We start from the raw sequence: 18953 nt of genomic DNA, 5'->3' as shown, positions 1-18953 counted from the left end.
CTTGTTGCCGCCAGCAGACAGACTTATGGATAACGTTGATCTTGTCCTGTTGGCCTCACCTCATGTTAGAGATATTACAGAGAGAGAGAGAGAGAGAGGTTCCCCGTTCCCGCGATAATTTTAGATATTTTATTTTTCTGCTTTAAGTAGTAACAACGGCTAATAGCCTAATAGTGTACTACTATCATTAGTTTCCTTGTTTAGCTAAAATGAAAGCTTAAACTTGAAACATAGGAGAGCACAGGTTGAAGAAGATAAAGGCGGGGATTTCCGTGAACGGATATTCGGATTAGGGTTTCTGGATATTCTTTTATCTTCAATGGCTATTGTCTCTCTCCATGTTTTCAACTCATATTTTCTCTCGTCATCTACTCATTCTTCCTCTGCTCGGAATCTCTCTCGGTCTCACTTCGGTAGTGAAGTTCTCGTTAACAGCATAATCAAAGGAAGACGAAATTGTACCAGTGTTTTTGTAGCTCTCTCTACACATTCAAACCCTAGGATACTGAAATCTAATAGAAGATCTCGATACGGACAAAGCCTCTCTCCCTACGATAGTGATGACGATGATGATGATGGGGACGATGAAGACTCCGAGGAGTACTCTGATGTGAGTTTATATTCTTAAAATCTTTCCCTATAGTTCTTTCGTCTTTTGAGCTCTAGATTCTCAAGTCCGCCTTTACATTTCTGTCTAACGTTCTACATATTTTTGCCTCCACTTAAGCCAATTTAGTTTAGATTCAGCGTTTGGAGGCGTAACGAAAACAAGGTAATGATAAATTTTGGGATTAAGCTTCCTGACTTTATCAACTTTTAACTGAATTTTCTTGTAGACTTGTACTGTACGTATAAGCATGTTTAATCCGTATTTTCCTGGATTTTGAACGGATGAGTCGATAAGCATGTTTGAGGAAGTTTTCTACATGCTGGCCTGTATAAAACTCAGGATCCATAGGTGAGAATCTGGGATTTAGCGGGAGATAAAATATGGTAGAAGAATGTGCAGTTCCTTTCCTTATAAGTGAGGGAAGGGAACTGCTATTCTTTGTCTTGACAACAATGATTAGTAATCTGATGAGTCAAAACAACATTTACAGGAATAGCAGTTCCATTCCTTCACTTATAATCCAGTCTAGTAGCATGACAAGGACAACCATATCCTGTAAATGTTGAAATAGATTCCCACTTCATACGAGGGGATGTGCTCAGATGGTTATCGCACCCCGTCCCATTCTGGAGTTCATTATTTCTTAACAATTGTAGATGATTGTACTCGATCTACATGGTTGCATTTGTTGCGATATAAATTAGATGCTTGTTCCTTTCTTGTAATGTTTTGTGAAATTGTCAAAATACAGTTCAATGCTCAAGCTGAGTATATCCGTTTGGACAATGGTTCCGAATTTCTCTCTAGACCTGCTCAAGATTACTTGACAGCACATGGAATCTTACATCAAACATCTTGTATAGACACCCCTCAACAGAATGGGGTCGTTGAGTATAGGCACCAACACCTATTTGAGATAGCAAGAGCCTTATGGTTCTAAGAGCACCTACCAATCATGTTTTGGGGAGAATGTATCCTGACAGCAACTTACATTATTAATCACTTGTTAACTCCAATACTTGCTAGGAAATCAATCACCATATGAACTTTTTTTTTCCACAAACCTCCATATAATGATTTCCATACATTTGGCTACCTGTGCTATGCAAGTACATCCCGACGTGGGTGTGATAAATTTAATACTCGTGCCATTAAATGTGTGTTTGTCGGATATTCTAATGGTAAAAAAGCATATAGATTATATGACTTGGCTACTAAGTGGATATTTGTGTCTAGAGATGTGATTTTCTTTGGACCCATCTACACCTCAACCATACCTCTGCCATTCGTTGATGATATAATGGCTAATATAATATCTAATCAAACACCTAGAACTGAACCAGTTTGTGACAACTCATACCTGAACACACTAGTGACATGGACATTATCACTTCGCCAACTCCTGAACCTATTGTTGCTAGCCCACCAACCTCACATAACCATCGCCCACTCCGCTCCAAGAGACCTCCACACCTGACTAATTACATCTGTCCAACACTTCAGTAACAAACAGACTCATGCAACATTCACTACCCAATCTCCAATTTTCTAACTATGATTTCAATCCCCTCTATACTACCTGAGCCTTCCTGTTATGATGAATCCCGCAAATATGACTGTTGGAAGCAAGCTATGTCAGCCGAACTAGCTGCACTTGAGCACACCTATACCTAGACATTGACTGACTTACCATCGAGAAAGACTCTCATTGGGTCTACAAAGTCAAGTTTAAGCCTAATGGAACTGCTAAGCGTTACAAAGCCCGATTGGTAGAAAAAGGCTACACTCAAACTGAAGGCATTGATTATACAGAGACATATGCCCCAGTTGCTAAGCTCGTAACAATGCGTTGCCTCTTAGCTCTGGCTGCAACCTGAAATTGGGAACTACATCAGATGGATGTGGACAATGTGTTCCTCCATGGAACTCTCCATGAAGCAATTTGCATGGTTCCTCCACTTGGACTTTTGCCTCCTAAGGATTAGCGTATATGTCGCTTGAACAGATCCATTTATGGCTTCAAGCAAGCCTCATGCAATTGGTTTGAAACTCTAGCTCATGCTCTTCACCAACGGGGTTTCAAGCAATCAGTTGTTGATAATTCCCTTTTTACTTCAATACAATCAGGCAGCATTCTTCTTGTACTTGCATATGTTGATGACTTGGTGATTGTCGGAATTGACCCAGCTCGCATTTCTGCTCTCAAGGACTACCTGTGACAGTGCTTTCCAATTAAGGACCTCGGAGTCCTTCGATATTTTCTTGGACTTGAGATCTCTCGGTCTTCTTTCGGCATTTTTCTCAATTAACAGAAATATACCCTTGACATCCTTAAGGATGTAGGCATGCTAGGTTCCAACCCAATACGTTTCCCATTGCGCAACAACACCATTTGGGACCTGAATCTGGCTTGCCAATTGCTCAACCTGATCAGTGCAGACAACTTGTGGGTCGTCTTCTCTATCTCACTATCACGATACCAGAACTCACGTATTCAGTTCATATTCTAAATCAGTTTATGAGTGATCCTAGATAACAACATTTAGATGTTGCAATGCATGTAATTTGATACTTAAAGGCTACACCTGAGCAAGGAGTATTTCTTCCGGCTGATTGTGATCTCCAATTGCGAGCTTATTGTGACTCGGGTTGGGCTGGTTCCCAACTACTCGGAAATCCGTCATCGACTATCTCACAACTCTAGAACACTCTCCTTTGTCATGGAAGAGTAAGAAGCAAGCAACAATGGCACGCTCTTCTGTTTAAGCCGAGTATCATGCAATGGCAGTTGCCACCAGTGATCTGTTGTGGCTGAAACAACTCTTCTCTAATCTTGGTCTCTCTCATCCACAACCCATGAAGTTATACCGTGACAATAAGGCAACACTCTACATAGCTACTAATCCAGTGTTTCATGAGCGTACCAAACATATTAAAATAGATTCCCACTTCATACGAGAGCACCTTCAGTCTAAAGCTATAACTACTGCTCATCTTCTTACATCAGCTCAGCCTGCAGATATTTTTACCAAAGCTGTTGGATGAGATAGGTTTGCTTCTTTATTACCCAAGTTGGGCATTTTTAATCCTCATGTTCCAACTTGAAAGGGGGTATTAGGAGAATACCGGTTGAAGCATGTTGCGATGAGTTTTACACTTGCGATGAAGTTTGTTATGAGTCTGTTTTGGTAAATGCCACATCATCTTCCTTGGCTCCTTGTAATAAATGTCTATATATTTGATAAGTTTAATGAAGGAGATACAATTTTTCTTCGCCATTTTGTCCTGTTACCAATTTTACAAAGATAGAATGAATTATGAAGATTTTTTAAATTTTCAGACAAGAAATGAAAAAGAAAAAGAGTTCGTTATTTCCTTCCACGATTACAAAGGTATTTATAGATATACAATCGACTTAAGACAGCTTGCATGTGCAAGTTGAGAGATGTATGTGTAACTGAATTTACAGCTCTGTAACAAACTAAATTACACATGGACAATAATTCTGAGAATTTTGTTGGCAAAACTGGCATGGTGTTGCATCATCCATGAACAGTATTGTCAAAGCGAAATCAAACTGTGAAGTAGTAAGATAGATTTGAGTTTATTAGTAATTTTTATTGTTTGGAAATTTTGTGTTACTAAGTTATTGAACATGCATAGCTCCAACATGGAATATGATTACATAAAGTTCATGCTGCATTTATTTCCAGGGTACTGGCTTGGACTTTGTATGTTACAGATATATTTTAGCCCATTCAGTAAGGGTGTTGGTTTTCAGTCATTCTAGATCTAAATGTGTTTTATAAAGCATATTAGGTTTATGTCTTGAGTCTTGCCTTGAGGTTCATGCTTGTGAGTATTAGGCATATTCCTAACAACTTGGGATGCCTTAATGTATATGTATGTATGTGCATGTGTACATGCTTCAATGTATTAAAACTGTTTAAGCTATTATTTTACATTTAAATATTAGCTTTTAAAGTTTTCCTGTAGTTTTTAAATGGTTTCTAAGATATATCCTTATGGTCCATGTTTAGGTAACTATATGTTCATTTGTATATGATCCTTCTCTATAAACATGAACTGCTCTTGTGCATATTTCAATGCTTTTCCTTATTTAGTAACATGTTTCTCTTAAAAAGTGGTAACTCATGAAGATTAAGCACTGTTCCTCCATGCTTACATCTCATGCATCTATATGTCGTGGTGCCTCACCTCACGTCTCCAAGTTTTTAATCCCATCCTACATGACTTCCTTTATGCAAGGTGTATGATCATCACGGGTAGGTCCCATGCAATTGCTTGATGTTCTTAATTGTTTGCATTGTTGATCATCTATTTGGTTTGTTTCCTGGATCTATGGATTATGTTAGTTGTCTCTTCATGTGTATTATTAGCTTCTTTTGAAATGGCATGACATCCACTATTAAATTCGTTAATAAAATAATCCATTTTGGAGGATTTGATGTCACCCTTGAAAGAACTAGTTGAGTAATTCAATGCTGACAAGAATCTCATTATGTGGTGAAGTTTAAAGTTTTAAAACCCACCTCTTCCTCATGATGTGGCTAGACTAAACTCTTCACAACTAGGTAATCCTCTAGAGTGGCCATGTGCTCAAGACTAGGGCTGCAATCGAACCGAGCTCTAATCAAATAGTTTGGGCTTGAGTTCGATTAGGGTCGATTTGAGTTTGATTCTAATCAAGTTTGAATCTCGAGGTAAGCTTGATTAGTTGTTCAAACTCAAGCTTGTCCAATAAAAGTTCAGCTTGAAAACTTGCAAGCCTAGCTCAATTAACATAAAGGTTTATCCATGTTGAACTGGTTTACATTGTATATTCTTTGGTCTAAATGGTTTCTGAAAGTGAGGTAACTGCTTAATCATGTTGTTTCTGCTCAGGATGGATTTTCTGAAATGGAAGAATTTAATGCTGATCCATGGAGCTTTCAGTCAGTGAAAAAACCCAGTTCAAAACAAGGTATGCTACACCACCCATTATTCTGTTAAAAATTGCGAATAAATAGAATCAAATCCTTCTATGTTGTGTCAATGAGGAAAGCTTAATTAGGAAAAGAAATACAAAAAAGAACTCCTCAACCTGAATGGGAACTTAATGAAAGAAGATTAGGACTAAAACATCAATTTTTCTAAAAATGTCTTTAGTCTGTATTGACCCCATTCTTAGAAAGCAACTCTTCCAAGCAAGTCATCATTCTAGAGATCCAAGAGAGCTAAATATTCAACCTTGATCCCAAGTTAAGTGTCCCCCTAGGCATTATCTTCTGATATCCAACAAACATGCTTAGTTTTAATAACCACCTAAGCATGTTCTAGAGCCAGCGGCGCTTCAGCTTTAGAAGAGTTTCCATCTTCTGAAATGCCCAAGAAGGCTTGTAATTGACACTGTTGCCACCTCCACTGTGCCTCCACTACCAAAGCACCCCCAGATTGACCTTTGAACACCCATCAAGATCTAGTTTGATAAAATTAAATTTTCTTTTGATCTTTCAGGCAGTTGCCTACCTTCAAAGGGGTCGGAGGAAATATCATCAAAAACTGGGCAGAATCTGAATGTTACAGGCAGCCAATTGGATGTGAAAAATGGCAAGAATACTGAAGAAAAGAGAAAACAAAGAGATTCTTATTACAGATTGCAGGAAATGGGTTCTGAAGATACAACTGGTCGAGAAAAGGTATTGTCTGTTGATTATTATCTGGGATATTAGAGACAGCATTGAAGTGTTTCACATTATTTTTGTTGATTGCAGCTAAAGACTGGGAAATCCACAGAGAGTATGCTTCACCAATTGTCAGAAGAATTAGATTTGGATGAAAAATGTTTTCCACTTGTTGATTACCTGAGCACATTCGGACTTAAGGAATCACATTTCATCCAAATCTATGAGAGACACATGCCTTCCCTTCAGATAAATGTGGCTTCTGCACAAGAAAGGTTGGAGTTTCTGTTGAGTGTCGGTGTCAAACATAGAGACATCAAACGGATACTTCTGAGGCAGCCACAGATTCTAGGGTATAGAGTAGAAAACAATCTGAAGTCCCATGTTGCATTTTTGGAGGGTTTGGGTGTTCCTGACTCCAGAATAGGACAAATAATTACTGCTGCTCCCTCCCTGTTTTCGTACAGTGTTGAGCACTCCCTAAAACCCACAGTCAGGTATTTGGTTGAAGAGGTTGGTATCAAAAGAAAGGATTTGAGTAAAGTTGTGCAGCTGAGCCCTCAAATTCTGGTTCAGCGAATTGACAACTCATGGAATTCCCGCTTTGGCTTTCTTTCAAAGGAACTGGGAGCACCCAAGGATTGCATAGTTAAGATGGTCACAAAACATCCCCAGCTTCTTCATTACAGCATTGAAGATGGAATACTTCCAAGGATCAATTTCCTTAGGAGTATAGGGATGTGCGATTCTGACATCTTAAAAGTAATAACAAGTCTTACACAGGTAATTGTTTTCATCTTCTCATAGTGATTGATATCCCTCTAAAAAATAAAATGTTTGAAATCCAGCATTCAAATTTTTGGCTTTACAGAGTGGGCAAGCCTGTACATAGACATCATATCTGTTCCAATGTCCTGTCCAGCCATGTCTTTGCTCTATTTGTGTATCATATGTTGTAACACCTCTACCCCCCTACGTGCACACTTGTACAATCAGGACAAAGGGTACATCCTTAGGAGAAAAACAACATTAAAAAAAAAAAAAAAAACCTTGGTCTATAACTACAAGAATCAATACAGCAGGGTGTTTATTTCCTTTAAACCTGCATTTTCAGTAACGATTAGTAACCCCCCCCACAAAAAGAAAAAGAATCCCTACTAGTGTTTTTAAATATTATAGTGACCACTTTGGAGGCTCCTAATCATATATTTTAAGATTTTCAAAATATGATAACTCTCAAAGAAACCATTCAATCTAAAAGCTTAAGCTGTTAGGTGAGGTCCTTGAATAGGTTCATATTCTCTAACACGCCCCCTCACATGAAAGCCCATTGGGCTTGAAGTGTGAACAAGCACAGGCCCACCCATACCTTGTGCTGAAACTTAATTAATTATAATGGGGGTACTGAGGGTCGAACACTAGACCACTTGGTCAAAGTGGCTCTGATACCATCTCAAAGAAACCATTCAACCTAAAAGCTTAAGCTGTTAGGTGAGGTCCTTGAATAGGTTCATATTCTCTAACAATAACAAAAATTGATTTCTTGCAACCAAAGATCTTGCAAGTGATTGGTTCTTTTGCTCTTGCAAAAATCCTATGGCAATATTGATGTAGCATAGGAGGAGAAAAGCCTTATATGATAAAGAAGAATAGATATTGTTGAAATCTGTTAGTTAGTTAGTCTCCTTAATTTAATTCCTTGTTATATTTCTGTTCTTTAGTGCCACAGGGGGCATTCTTGTAATTTTACTTTCTTTTATTATTAGTTGGGATGCCCTAATATAAATGCTAATGACTGGCGCCGCCAGTCACAACTTTTGATCCCAGAATTCTCTTCTTCTCTTCCTTTCTTCTCCCTTTCTATTCCTGTTTCTTTATATGTCTAACCCAGAAAACATGGTATCAGAGCAGGTTTTCTGGGGTTAGAAGCAGTGCGACAAAGTCCTCTCAGTTTCTTCTTCCTCAATCTCTCAATTCCTCCTCCACTGTGGATCGAATCTGATTAGGCAGTAGGTTGAACTGATCTGAAGGGCTTTCTTTTAGGTTCTCTTCTCTTCTTTCCTGGTCGTGTGCCAAGAAATCCCTAAAAGAAGGGAACTCTGATGATGTGAAGGCAAGACTTCTTAATCCTGTGGTCCTTTCTTGTACCCAGGTAAGTGGGTTTTAGAGGTCTGGATGACCTGCAACCACTGTGGTGTTTTTTTTTAGAACTGTGGATCGGGTGATCCTGTTTCTGGGGTAGAATTGTAAAACAGGCCTTTTGGGGTCAGCACCTATTTCTGGGGTTGACAGTTGTACTCGATACATCCTAATTTTCTTAATGAAGTTACTGTTTCCAATCAAAAAAATATCTCTATTGCAGTACCCTGCCCACTGACCAGGTCACTCATGACCTACAAAGGTTCCACATGCACACAGTTCTGGATCTTCAGACCCACAAAGAGGGTTTAAACTCCCCTTATACCATTTGGTCAAGACAGACCTTAACCTGTTCTTGGTAGCAATACCAAGAACCAAGAAAAAAAGGCTTATCTTCTGTCTTCGTTTAGTCTGAGAGGTTTCTGGCATAATTGTCAAGCCGATGCCTAGGCGACGAGGCACCCTTTGAGTCTCACCTCACCTAATCGCCTAGCAGTTTTGTACTATGTATTATAAAATACTTTTTTATTCTTTATTTTTTGACATTATAATTATAAAATAGGCACTATTAAACTAAAATATTCATTGTGTTTATATACTAATTTCTTTTTATTATTTTCTTATTTGTTAGGGTTTAATCAATACAAACATTGCTAAATGCTGTTTTGAACCCTCAAAGACTTTAAAACCTGAACCAATAAGGAAGAACTTAAAATTTTGTCTAATCAACACATTTTCTACTACTTCTTTTCTTCTTCCTATAACAAAAATAAGGGTTCAGCCCTTATATTTTTTGAATGTTCTTTTCCTTCTTTTTCTTCTTCTCATTAATATGTTGATTTTCTATACTTTAACATGAACTCTATACTTTTCTTATGAAAATTATGAATAATTATTAAGGAAATATGGTTATGGTACCTAGGGAACTACCCTAGGATCTATGTTTTCTACATAAAAAAATCCATTGCCTAGGTGACTAGGCTCCTCCCTGTTGCCTTGGCGCCTTGAAAACTATGGTTTCTGGAGGTTCCAATCCAAGAAAATAATAAGAAACGAGGAAAAATTAATCACCGGACTCTTAGGAAGCTTCAATCAATCATCTGCTAACTTTTGGAATCTATTTTGTTGAGTTTCGATCAAGAAATAGAAGAAGTGACAGCCGAAGTGTTCTCAGGGTTAGGTCAAACTAGCATCCTCCATTCTCAGTCCAAAGGAACAGATAGAAGAGCTTTCGATCAAGAGAGAAGAGAGAGGAGGGAGAAGAAGAGGAAAAAGATGTTAGAGAGCCAAAAAGATAGGCTGGCAGCGCCAGACTTTATATTTATAGTGTAGGCCGACTGTACTAAATAAAAAAGAAGAAAAAGACTAAAGTGCCCCTTGCGGCACAGTTCTCTACAAATATAAGAGAGAAACATAGTGAGAAAATATTGAACCTTGAAAAGAGAGGGAAGAGAGGGGGGTGGAGGAAGACACACTCTTTCCTGTAGGTAACTTCGAAACAAACTTTTATTCCACTATTTATGCTTTATTCCTGATAGACTTGCTATAGGGGTATGATCTCCCTTTACAGGCTCTAATTTTGAGTAGAAGATTGATCAAACAACACCACCTAATAGCTTCAAAACTAAGAAAAACCATAGACATCCTATATAGGAGTATAGGACACTCAAATATGTACTTAAAACAACTCTAACAATCCCACTAAAACTATATAAACCAACAGCAACTCCAAAATAGACCTCAAATGTAGAAATACTCAGTTGCAGTTATAGATCAAAAATCTACTTCCCATTTATTAATCCCCTGCCCCTCTGTCTCTAGAATTTGTGAGTTTTTACTTTCAGTTTTCTCCATGTAGATACAGGTATACTCCTAGGGATATGGTTAGCATATTTTCTAACACTTTCAAAGAAGAGAGGGAACATTATATAGAGATGCACAAGGGCAGTAGTCATATGGCTGGTTTTGGAGGAGAAATGATAGAATACTTGAGGAAGCAATCTGCAAGGAAGTGGTAATTGAGAATATCTCAGTAAAGGTTATCATTTTTTTTATTGTAAACGGTAGCTTTCGTTAAGGATATCAAATAAACATCTTACACTGTCAACCACTCAGACAAAGAGTATTGACCCCAAACAACTTCAAGAATTACAGTACAGCCCAAAAAATGTTTTCCCTGAATGTCCCCTGCTTTGCCAAGCTATCTGCCACAGAGTTGGCTGACCTCCTTACCCATTTGTAAATTACTCCAGCTTCCCTTGCCAAGCAGATTATTTCCCTTATTTGCTGTCTAAAATTCCATATACCCAACCTCTTTGTTTGCAGCCACCTTATTAACAGTTTAGAATCCCCATTGCTTGGCAAAGCAGGGGACCATAGTTTCCCACCCCTATTAACAGTTTATCCAATGAGCACTTTCATCTACTTCTAGTAGATGAAGGCAGATGAAGGTGCTCATTGTATAAAAACCTTAAGCCTCTTTAGCTGTTTCTCTACATATGACATCCTTAGGAGATGGCAATATGTTGTATCATCTTCATCTACTAGAAGTAGCCATCACTTGGTCTCCTCCAACATTGGACCTTATAAGATTAAATTTTGATGTATGTAGTTTGGGTAACTTAGGCGGTTCAACATCGGTAGGGGTGGTTATGAATGATCATGATAATATAACGGCTATCATCTTGGGACCTATTGGCCGAGGAAATTCAGTTAGATCTGAACTGTTAGCAGTTTTCAAGGGTTGAATTGGGGAATTCCCTAAATTGCAGAGGTATTGCAGTGGAAGGGAACTTGTGGTAGTACTTGATTGGCTTAAAAATTCAATCTAGGAACATGGCAGTATAGACACATTTTAAGAGAGGCCAGACATTTTGGTTAGGAAGCTAGGGAACCATGGATATCTTTCACATGGACTTACAGATCAGCAAAGAGCATAATAGATGCATTGACCAGGCAGGGGTGAGCAGAAATAGTTGTATTGTGGAGTTATTAATCTTCTTTTTGATCAATAACTCAGAAAGAATTTTATTAAAATTATAAGAAAACAGAACAATGAGAAGTTGTGAAGAACAAGTAGACTCAAAGAGTCTAACCCCCCCCTCCCCCCCAATATTACAACTGAACCCAAAACATAGACTGTGTCTGAACCCTTTGCTTAGCTAGACCATTTGCCAAACTGTTGGCAGATCTTCTAACCGATTAACTTAAATGAACATGTCCTTAGAAAGCCATTTGAACCATTTGAGATCATTCCTTAGATGCAAAGACACACTCTTTCCCCCTTCTTTAGCCAGTCCACCACTATTTTGGAATCACATTTGATAATTAACCTTTCAAAACCCAATTCTTTGGCTTCCTCAGCCCCAAAAACTGCTGCCAAGAATTCTGCTGTGGCAATGTCACCTTGCTCAATTGGGCCTGAGAAAAATGCATGTATGTTTCCTTCCTAATCCCTGATTACCCCTCCGATTCCGGAGGGGCCCGGGTTGCCCACACAACTCCCATCAAAGTTCGGCTTCAGCCAGACACTAGATGGAGGTGACCAGTCCACTGTTACCAGCTGTCTTCTAGAAGATGAGTCAGCTATAGCCCCCCAAGATAAAAAAAAATCACCAACCTTAAAATCTGAGAAGAGATTAAAGGTCTTGACCCAGATTGTGGAGTTCTTAATATTGAGAACATGAGTACATTGTAAATTATTGGAATTTTGTGTTAGGATGCAACTGGCCTAAACCTTCAGGAGAACTAGGCACATATTTCACTTTGCACTTAATCCTTTTTCTTCACATAGAAAAATACATGGTCACTATCAAAATGGTGGGAAGTTTCCTGATTCATATTAGATTCATGAAATCTTGGTCTCATTTGGTGGGTAACTGAAAATTTTACTTAACTGCACCAAAATCAAGTCAAGTGGATAAGTTTTTGACTTCTTAGACTTGGGTAGCAAGAAAAGTGTTGAACTTTATATATTCAACTTTCCAAGTGGATAAGTTTGAGCAGGATGGGAAAAATGGATAGGTGCATCTGAAGTTTTATGTGATATGCAAATAGCACTTAGATTAAAAGGAATGTTCTATAAAGTAGTTGCAAGTCCAGGTATGCTCTATGGAATGGTGTGTTGGACAGTAAAGAACAAGGTGTCCAAAAAAACTGAGTGTGGCAGAAATGTGTATGCTGAGATGGATGAGTGAAAAAACTAGAAAGGATTAGATGAGAAATGAAATCATTCAAAAGACCCTAGGAGATAAGTGCTAAAGTGAAAGAAAGTAGATTAAGATGGTTTGGTCACATGCATAGAAAACCATCAACAGCACCCATAAGAAGTGATTAGTTGCAAGTTGAAGGGGTTAGACGGGCTAGGGGTAGACCAAAAAGGACATCGAAGTAGTAAGAAATGATTTATGTGCCAATAGTTTAACAATGGATATAGCATTAAACAGAATGGAATGGTGAAAGAAGATTCATGTAGCCAACCCATATAGTTGAGATAAGACTTGGGTGATGATCAGAACTCTCTAAATTTGATTCATTAAAACAATTAACCTTATTCCTATGACATCAAAAAACTAGAAAATAACTTCCAGTGAAACTCATTGACTGAATATGTGATCACCCAAATTTACAAAATTGCAATCAGCACAGGAATCTATAGAAACTCAATTTCTTCCATGGTTTCTTTTACTTTTTCCATGTTTTCATCAAATATCAGTAGTATAATTGAATCCGATCATAGTCAAGGAATGAACAGAAGAAGATTCTTAATTCTATAATGAATTTTTGAGTTTCTTCCTGTACATTTTCCCTGTAAATGTAATGAAATCTAAGAGTAAATATCTCAACTATTTTCACAGGTATTATCTTTATCACTAGAGGAGAATCTGAAGCCCAAGTATTTGTACTTGGTGAATGAACTTCAGAATGAGGTGCAGTCCTTGACTAAATATCCTATGTACTTAAGCTTGTCTTTAGATCAGAGAATTCGGCCTCGGCATAGATTCTTGGTTTCCCTGAAAAAGGCGCCAAAGGGACCATTTCCTCTAAGTTCATTGGTTCCAACAGATGAATGCTTTTGTCAACAGTGGGCTGGAACTAGTTTAGACAGGTATTTGGCATTCAGGCAGAGTTTGCTACTCAAGGAGTTTGCAAAGAAGTATGAAAGAAAAAGGTAGCCATTATAGTTCCTTCCAATTAAGTATTAGGTGTCCTAACTCGAGGGTTTGAATAGTGGAGGATCTCAGTCAATTTACTCAACATATGTGGTTATTCTTCAAAGCCTGTCGACTGCATCACAAAACATAGGTTTGTATCTTTATTATGTATTATATATTATGTAGTTCCTGGCTTGTTAACATGTTTCTTACATATTGTCAGCACTATAATTTGTGCAGATTTCCGGTCTGTATCTCAATCAATTTGTGCATGTAGAAGTGGGTTATCTTTCAGTACCTAATTGGTGGTGGTTGGAGATTCCAGGTGTCAGATTGCCAGTTTAAGAGTACGAGGTTGGCTCCTAAATTATTGATCATTCAAGTAGAGATGAACACAAATGAATTTAATAGGGAGAAAATCAACAGATCTAAAAAGAGAGCCAATTTGGCTTGCTAGTCGCATACACTCAGGGGATTGGACCCCATTTGGTGGGCACCATGTGCCCCTTCTTTCAAAAGCATACTGAACCAGGTGATTACATAAACTTGTACGTGCACCACACATGCCTCTGCCATTGTAAGCCTGCCTTTATTGTCTGCCAAGTGATTTACCTCATATTTTCCAAGAGCCATTGCACAATGATAGTTTTGGCTATTTGGGTTTGGAAGGGGATGGGGATAGACTTAGGGTGCAAGTTGGGTTGCCTGAGTTGAAGGATTTCAATTACTTTGGGTTTGGGTTTGGGCTCTATCCCAAGTTGCACCCCCTTGGGTAGACTGGATGCAGACCTGACTTTGGCATTTTCTCTCTTTTTCTTTTTCTTTTCTTTGTTTTTTTCCACAAAATGGCCACTCTCAGGTTCAAGCCCATGTTCTCAGTTTGTTAGCCCAAGGTTTTACCTTTGTACCAAATAATGGTCCCTTACCTTTATATTCTTTAAACATGCCATTTTATTTGCAAGTAGTGAGATAGTGAAATGCATGTAGATCTATAACTGCTCCTGATGATGTATTTGTGAATTGTGTTCAATTTCTTTATGACTTGTTAGGCTTTGTAATATAACTACCTTCATGTGTACAGGTTGTGTTCTAATTGCAATCACTTGGGATTTCATCTTTAAAAGGTTTGAAGTAGCAACTTGTGCTTTGCAAATTATCTTGGCTAAGAATACTTGTACTACTATTTATCAATTTAATTCATACTATATATTCTGTTACATAAATGTGACTTAGGCCACCTTAGAATCATAAATGAGAGGAGAGTGACTTGTTTTGATTGTTTTTGTTACACACAAGTCCAATGGAATTATTTCATATTTGTTTCATTTGATTAGGTGTTGTGTTCTATTAACGGGTTACACATCAGATACGCAATGATCATTAAACTCTCTCTCTCTCTCTCTCTCTCTCTGGCCCATATTATAATGGCTTTCTTATTGTAATTGAAGCACTGACTTTGAATCAAAGATTACTAAAAAAGTAAAAAGGCCATTACCCAATGTTGGTCCCAGCTATTTAGGGTCTTGGGAGGGGTAGACTGTTTATGATCCCTAACCTTAGACAATTTTTCACACAAAGTGGCTGCTTTCAAACTTGAACCAGTGTTCTCATGCTTGCCAGCTTGAGGTTTTACCATTACACCAAGTAATGACCCTTTGAATCAAACAAGGTTCAAAGTATCAATATGCTCAAGCATGAAAACACTTCAACTCACCTGTTTTCTTTCAACTTCTTTAATCTGAAAGCTTTTAAAGTTAATTATTAACATGATTATAAACACTTGAAGTTGTTGATTTGACCCAGTTCTATATATCGATGACCCTGAAAGTGATATGTATTGTACGATATGCAAAGATACGTTGGATATTTTGAGGCTTGAAATTGAAGATCTGTTATCAAGAAATTCCTTAAATTGTGAAATTATCTTTGAATAGAAAGAAACGGTTGGTCTTGATTATATACAGATTTTGGTGGTGATTAGTCGCAAATGAAAAAGGAAATTGCATATTATTGATCTCAGGTGAACGGATAGATGGGATCTGCTACCCATTACTTGTTCCCACATCTCTCTATGAATTTATGAATGAAAAGGGAGATATTCCCAATGCGCGGCTGTTATGTCCCGTGGGTGGGATGTGGGAACAAGTAGTGGGCAGTAGCAGATCCGTATAAAGGGCCGTTCAGCCCTTGTCAGTTCAGTTGTATGTAACTATGTATAAACAAAACAATAGTAAGATACCGAGTTGATATAGACCTGGTAATGAACAAATTGACAATCCATGTGATTATCTGACGGATGGTCTTGGTTGGCCCCACGATTTGAGTCACGATTAAAAGGGTCTTACCGTGAGTAAAGGAAAGGCATGCGTGCAAGAGTTGTAAGACCAGACATGTCGGATGGAGCAAAGCATTGGGTATGAGACAAAATATCCAAAAAAAATGTGTTGGAGAAATGGAAATATTGAGATATGTGGGTGAGTTAAGATGCTTAGAAATGGCAAGGTCATAAGTGAACCCATTTGAAGGAACCGAGGTGTATCTCTAATAGGTGGTATAATGAGAGAAAACAGAATAAGTTGGTATGATCAAGTTTAAAATATCGATACACCTGATATGCCAGTAGGGGAGTATCAGACAATATCGATAGTATTTTTTTACTTTTTTTTATTTTTTTTCAAAATTAATTTAGGGGGGCCAGTTTAAGATTCCTCCAACCCCTGAACCGGTCAGAACCCTGATACACCCCTTGTAGGGGCGTATCAGGAAGCCACCGTCATGATACATATCGGTCAATACGTATCGATACTTTGAACCTTGGGTATGATGCATAGAAAACCATTTATAACATCCATAAGAACAAGTGATCTGTCACAAGTTGAAGGGATTAGGAGAGAGATAGAGCAAACCAAAAAGTACATGGGTTAAGGTAATAAAAATTGATTTTAAGGTCTCATAATTTAACAATGGAATATTAAACAGAATAGAATGGGGAAATAGGATTCTCCTAGCCAACCCCATATAATTGAAACAAAGCTTAGTGTGGCAAGTAAGAAGGGACGTAACTAAATCAAAATCTGAACAAATCCCAATAATGATCCATCCATCCATCCATCCATTATGTTGGTTTACCAGTGAAGTGAGTGTAAGGGTGTCAATGGACCGGTTTCGGATTGAACCCCATCTAGTCCAAAATCAATTTGGATGGATTAGACAGACCAACAAGACATATTGGATTGGACCAATCCGGTCCAAAATATTTATTATATTGGATTAGACATGGTCCATCAGTAATAAATTTATATTGGATTGGGTTGGATTAAGCCAATATCTAGTCCATTGATATAAGATAAGAATATAGGTGTCAATGGACCGGGTTTAGATTGAAAGCAATCTAAATCAAAACGGATTTAAACAGATTAGATGGTCCAGACATTGAGTTAAACCGGTCCAAAATGGACCAAAATATTTATTGGATTGGGTTGGACTCGGTCCATTTATAATAGACTCACATTGGTCTGGATCTGATTGGACCAAATCCAGTCCAATTGACACTCCTAAGTGAGCGATTCTAATGGGTTGGGGTAGATTTGTCTCTTTATCATCTTTTTTAACTGTAATTTGGGTTCCACAAATGAGAAGTTAGGAAATTTTGACATTGGATGATCAACTTGTAGAAATTCTAGAGCAAAGAGAACTAAAAGACACTAAACATGCTGAAATTAAATATTCATCACAGTTGAAAATTGAAACTAATGCTCCGTTCGCTTTTCGGTAAGCCACTTACTTGGGTAAGTGTTTCCCAAGAAAAACTTACCCGAGTAAGTGCATTTTCCCATATTCTTTTATTTTTCATGTTCTTTTATTTCCCATGTAAATAAGGTAATGAGCATCTTAGCCATAAAAATTCTATATTAAAAGGGGCATTTTTGTCCCATCCAAGTATTGGCAACTTTCCCCTATATGGGAAAGTTAATTTACCCACCTAGGAATCCGAGGAAAATAAACTTTCATGGGTCCCCACATAAATCTGAAAAATGAACATGGGTTTCTTAGTCAATAGGAACCAAAATCCCATTGATTGACTAACTTTCCCCCCTATCAAAATCTAAAAAAAAAAAAAAAAAAAAACAGCTAACTAAATGGAATTACAAATCTTAGTTCAGAACAACTAGAACAAATAATTAAATATAAAACTGACGATAATTGACAAAACAAATAAAAGATAATTGCAATAGGTTTGTTTTGTTGACGATGGTGTAACACTTCGTGTTGCTTCCCTTCCTCCTAAAGACTCGAATGATTGAGATCAAAATCTTTGCTCAATCTGTTGAGAAAAGCTCGACAATCGTTAAGAATCCAATGACTTTGTTGTTGATTAGGCCTCTTTGCTGCACTTAAATCTTCCGATCCCTATAATGGATCATTTGATTAATACTCCTTCCAGGCATAGTCGGAGTTCATGACTTCAATTTTGGCCCTGGGACCAACAAAATACCCAGAAGTTCTCAATTTTGCTACATCTATGTCCTCTGAAATAATTGAGATCTTGTAGAACAAAGAAACAGATGTGAATCACGTAGTCATTTGTGCAACCCTTTTTATGCTCAAGGCCTTGTATTGTTTGAAAAGAAAGTTTGGACTCTTGTGTGACATGATTGGAATAAACTACAGTATGTCTCTCAGTCCTGACATGACCATTATTTATGTCATCGTCGATTATAACAATTATCATTATACAACGGTGTTGGGGTTTTAATCATGCTTTTTTTTTATATATATACAACCAAATACCCCACGGTTGGTAAATTCTAGTGGGAACGCAATCAAAAAATAGTTCTAAACTCAAATCGGTTGTTGTCATGTCATCTTTCGCTCGCTCTGGTTCCCTCAACAAGTCACCACTCACCAGCAGCTGAACTAGATTTCTGATTAAAAAAAGGACTGTGTTTGATATATACGAGCTTCTGCTCTCTCTCTACGCCACTAAAGTCCATGGGAGCATTGTAGAGTGAAGGTGCTCTCGTCGTTATAGCACTGATGAGTGATGAGTAGCATGAGGTGTCGTCCATTTACTTACCACCTTTCCCATTTAGAAAGAATCCGGGCCCACCATGATACCCATCAAATAGAAATCGCCTAAAAGATCAATCAGAAGTTTTGATCAATCCTATTAGTGATTACTGAAGTACTTTTTGGAATTTATATCTTACCAACCATCAGATACAGTCCGACTTCTTGAATCAAATATCTGCAACTCTGATAACTTGATCGTCCTCTAGTGTGGGGGTCCCAATAGAATGTCCGCCCCTTCTCGTATTTAACCATAATGAACTCTCAGTATTAGTAGTTGTGAGTAAAGAACAGAGA

The 18953-nt window shown here is 37.8% G+C and overlaps 1 protein-coding gene across 7 annotated transcripts; it reads left to right on the top strand.

Moving 5' to 3' along the window:
- Positions 1 to 115: 115 nt before the first annotated feature.
- On the top strand, positions 116 to 14911 carry LOC104594205 (Mitochondrial transcription termination factor family protein). Of its 7 annotated transcripts, none has more exons than XM_088899316.1 (8): positions 116 to 610; positions 737 to 772; positions 5516 to 5594; positions 6128 to 6309; positions 6385 to 7077; positions 13290 to 13737; positions 13912 to 13940; positions 14668 to 14911. In XM_088899316.1, exons 1-6 carry the CDS (start codon positions 320 to 322, stop codon positions 13605 to 13607), a joined length of 1599 nt encoding a protein of 532 aa, XP_088755442.1. In that variant the 5' UTR covers positions 116 to 319; the 3' UTR covers positions 13608 to 13737; positions 13912 to 13940; positions 14668 to 14911. The 7 variants fall into 7 exon arrangements, with proteins under 7 accessions (XP_088755442.1, XP_088755440.1, XP_088755436.1 ...); XM_088899314.1 differs by having other exon boundaries at positions 13912 to 14118; XM_088899310.1 differs by having other exon boundaries at positions 13810 to 14118.
- Positions 14912 to 18953: the final 4042 nt, after the last annotated feature.

This window comes from Nelumbo nucifera, chromosome 1, assembly GCF_055504915.1.
Source record: "Nelumbo nucifera cultivar China Antique chromosome 1, China Antique-T2T, whole genome shotgun sequence".
Classification (NCBI taxonomy): Eukaryota; Viridiplantae; Streptophyta; class Magnoliopsida; order Proteales; family Nelumbonaceae; genus Nelumbo; species Nelumbo nucifera.
The sequence above is the reverse complement of the archived record's forward strand: the minus strand, read 5'-3'. Positions and strand labels throughout refer to the sequence as shown.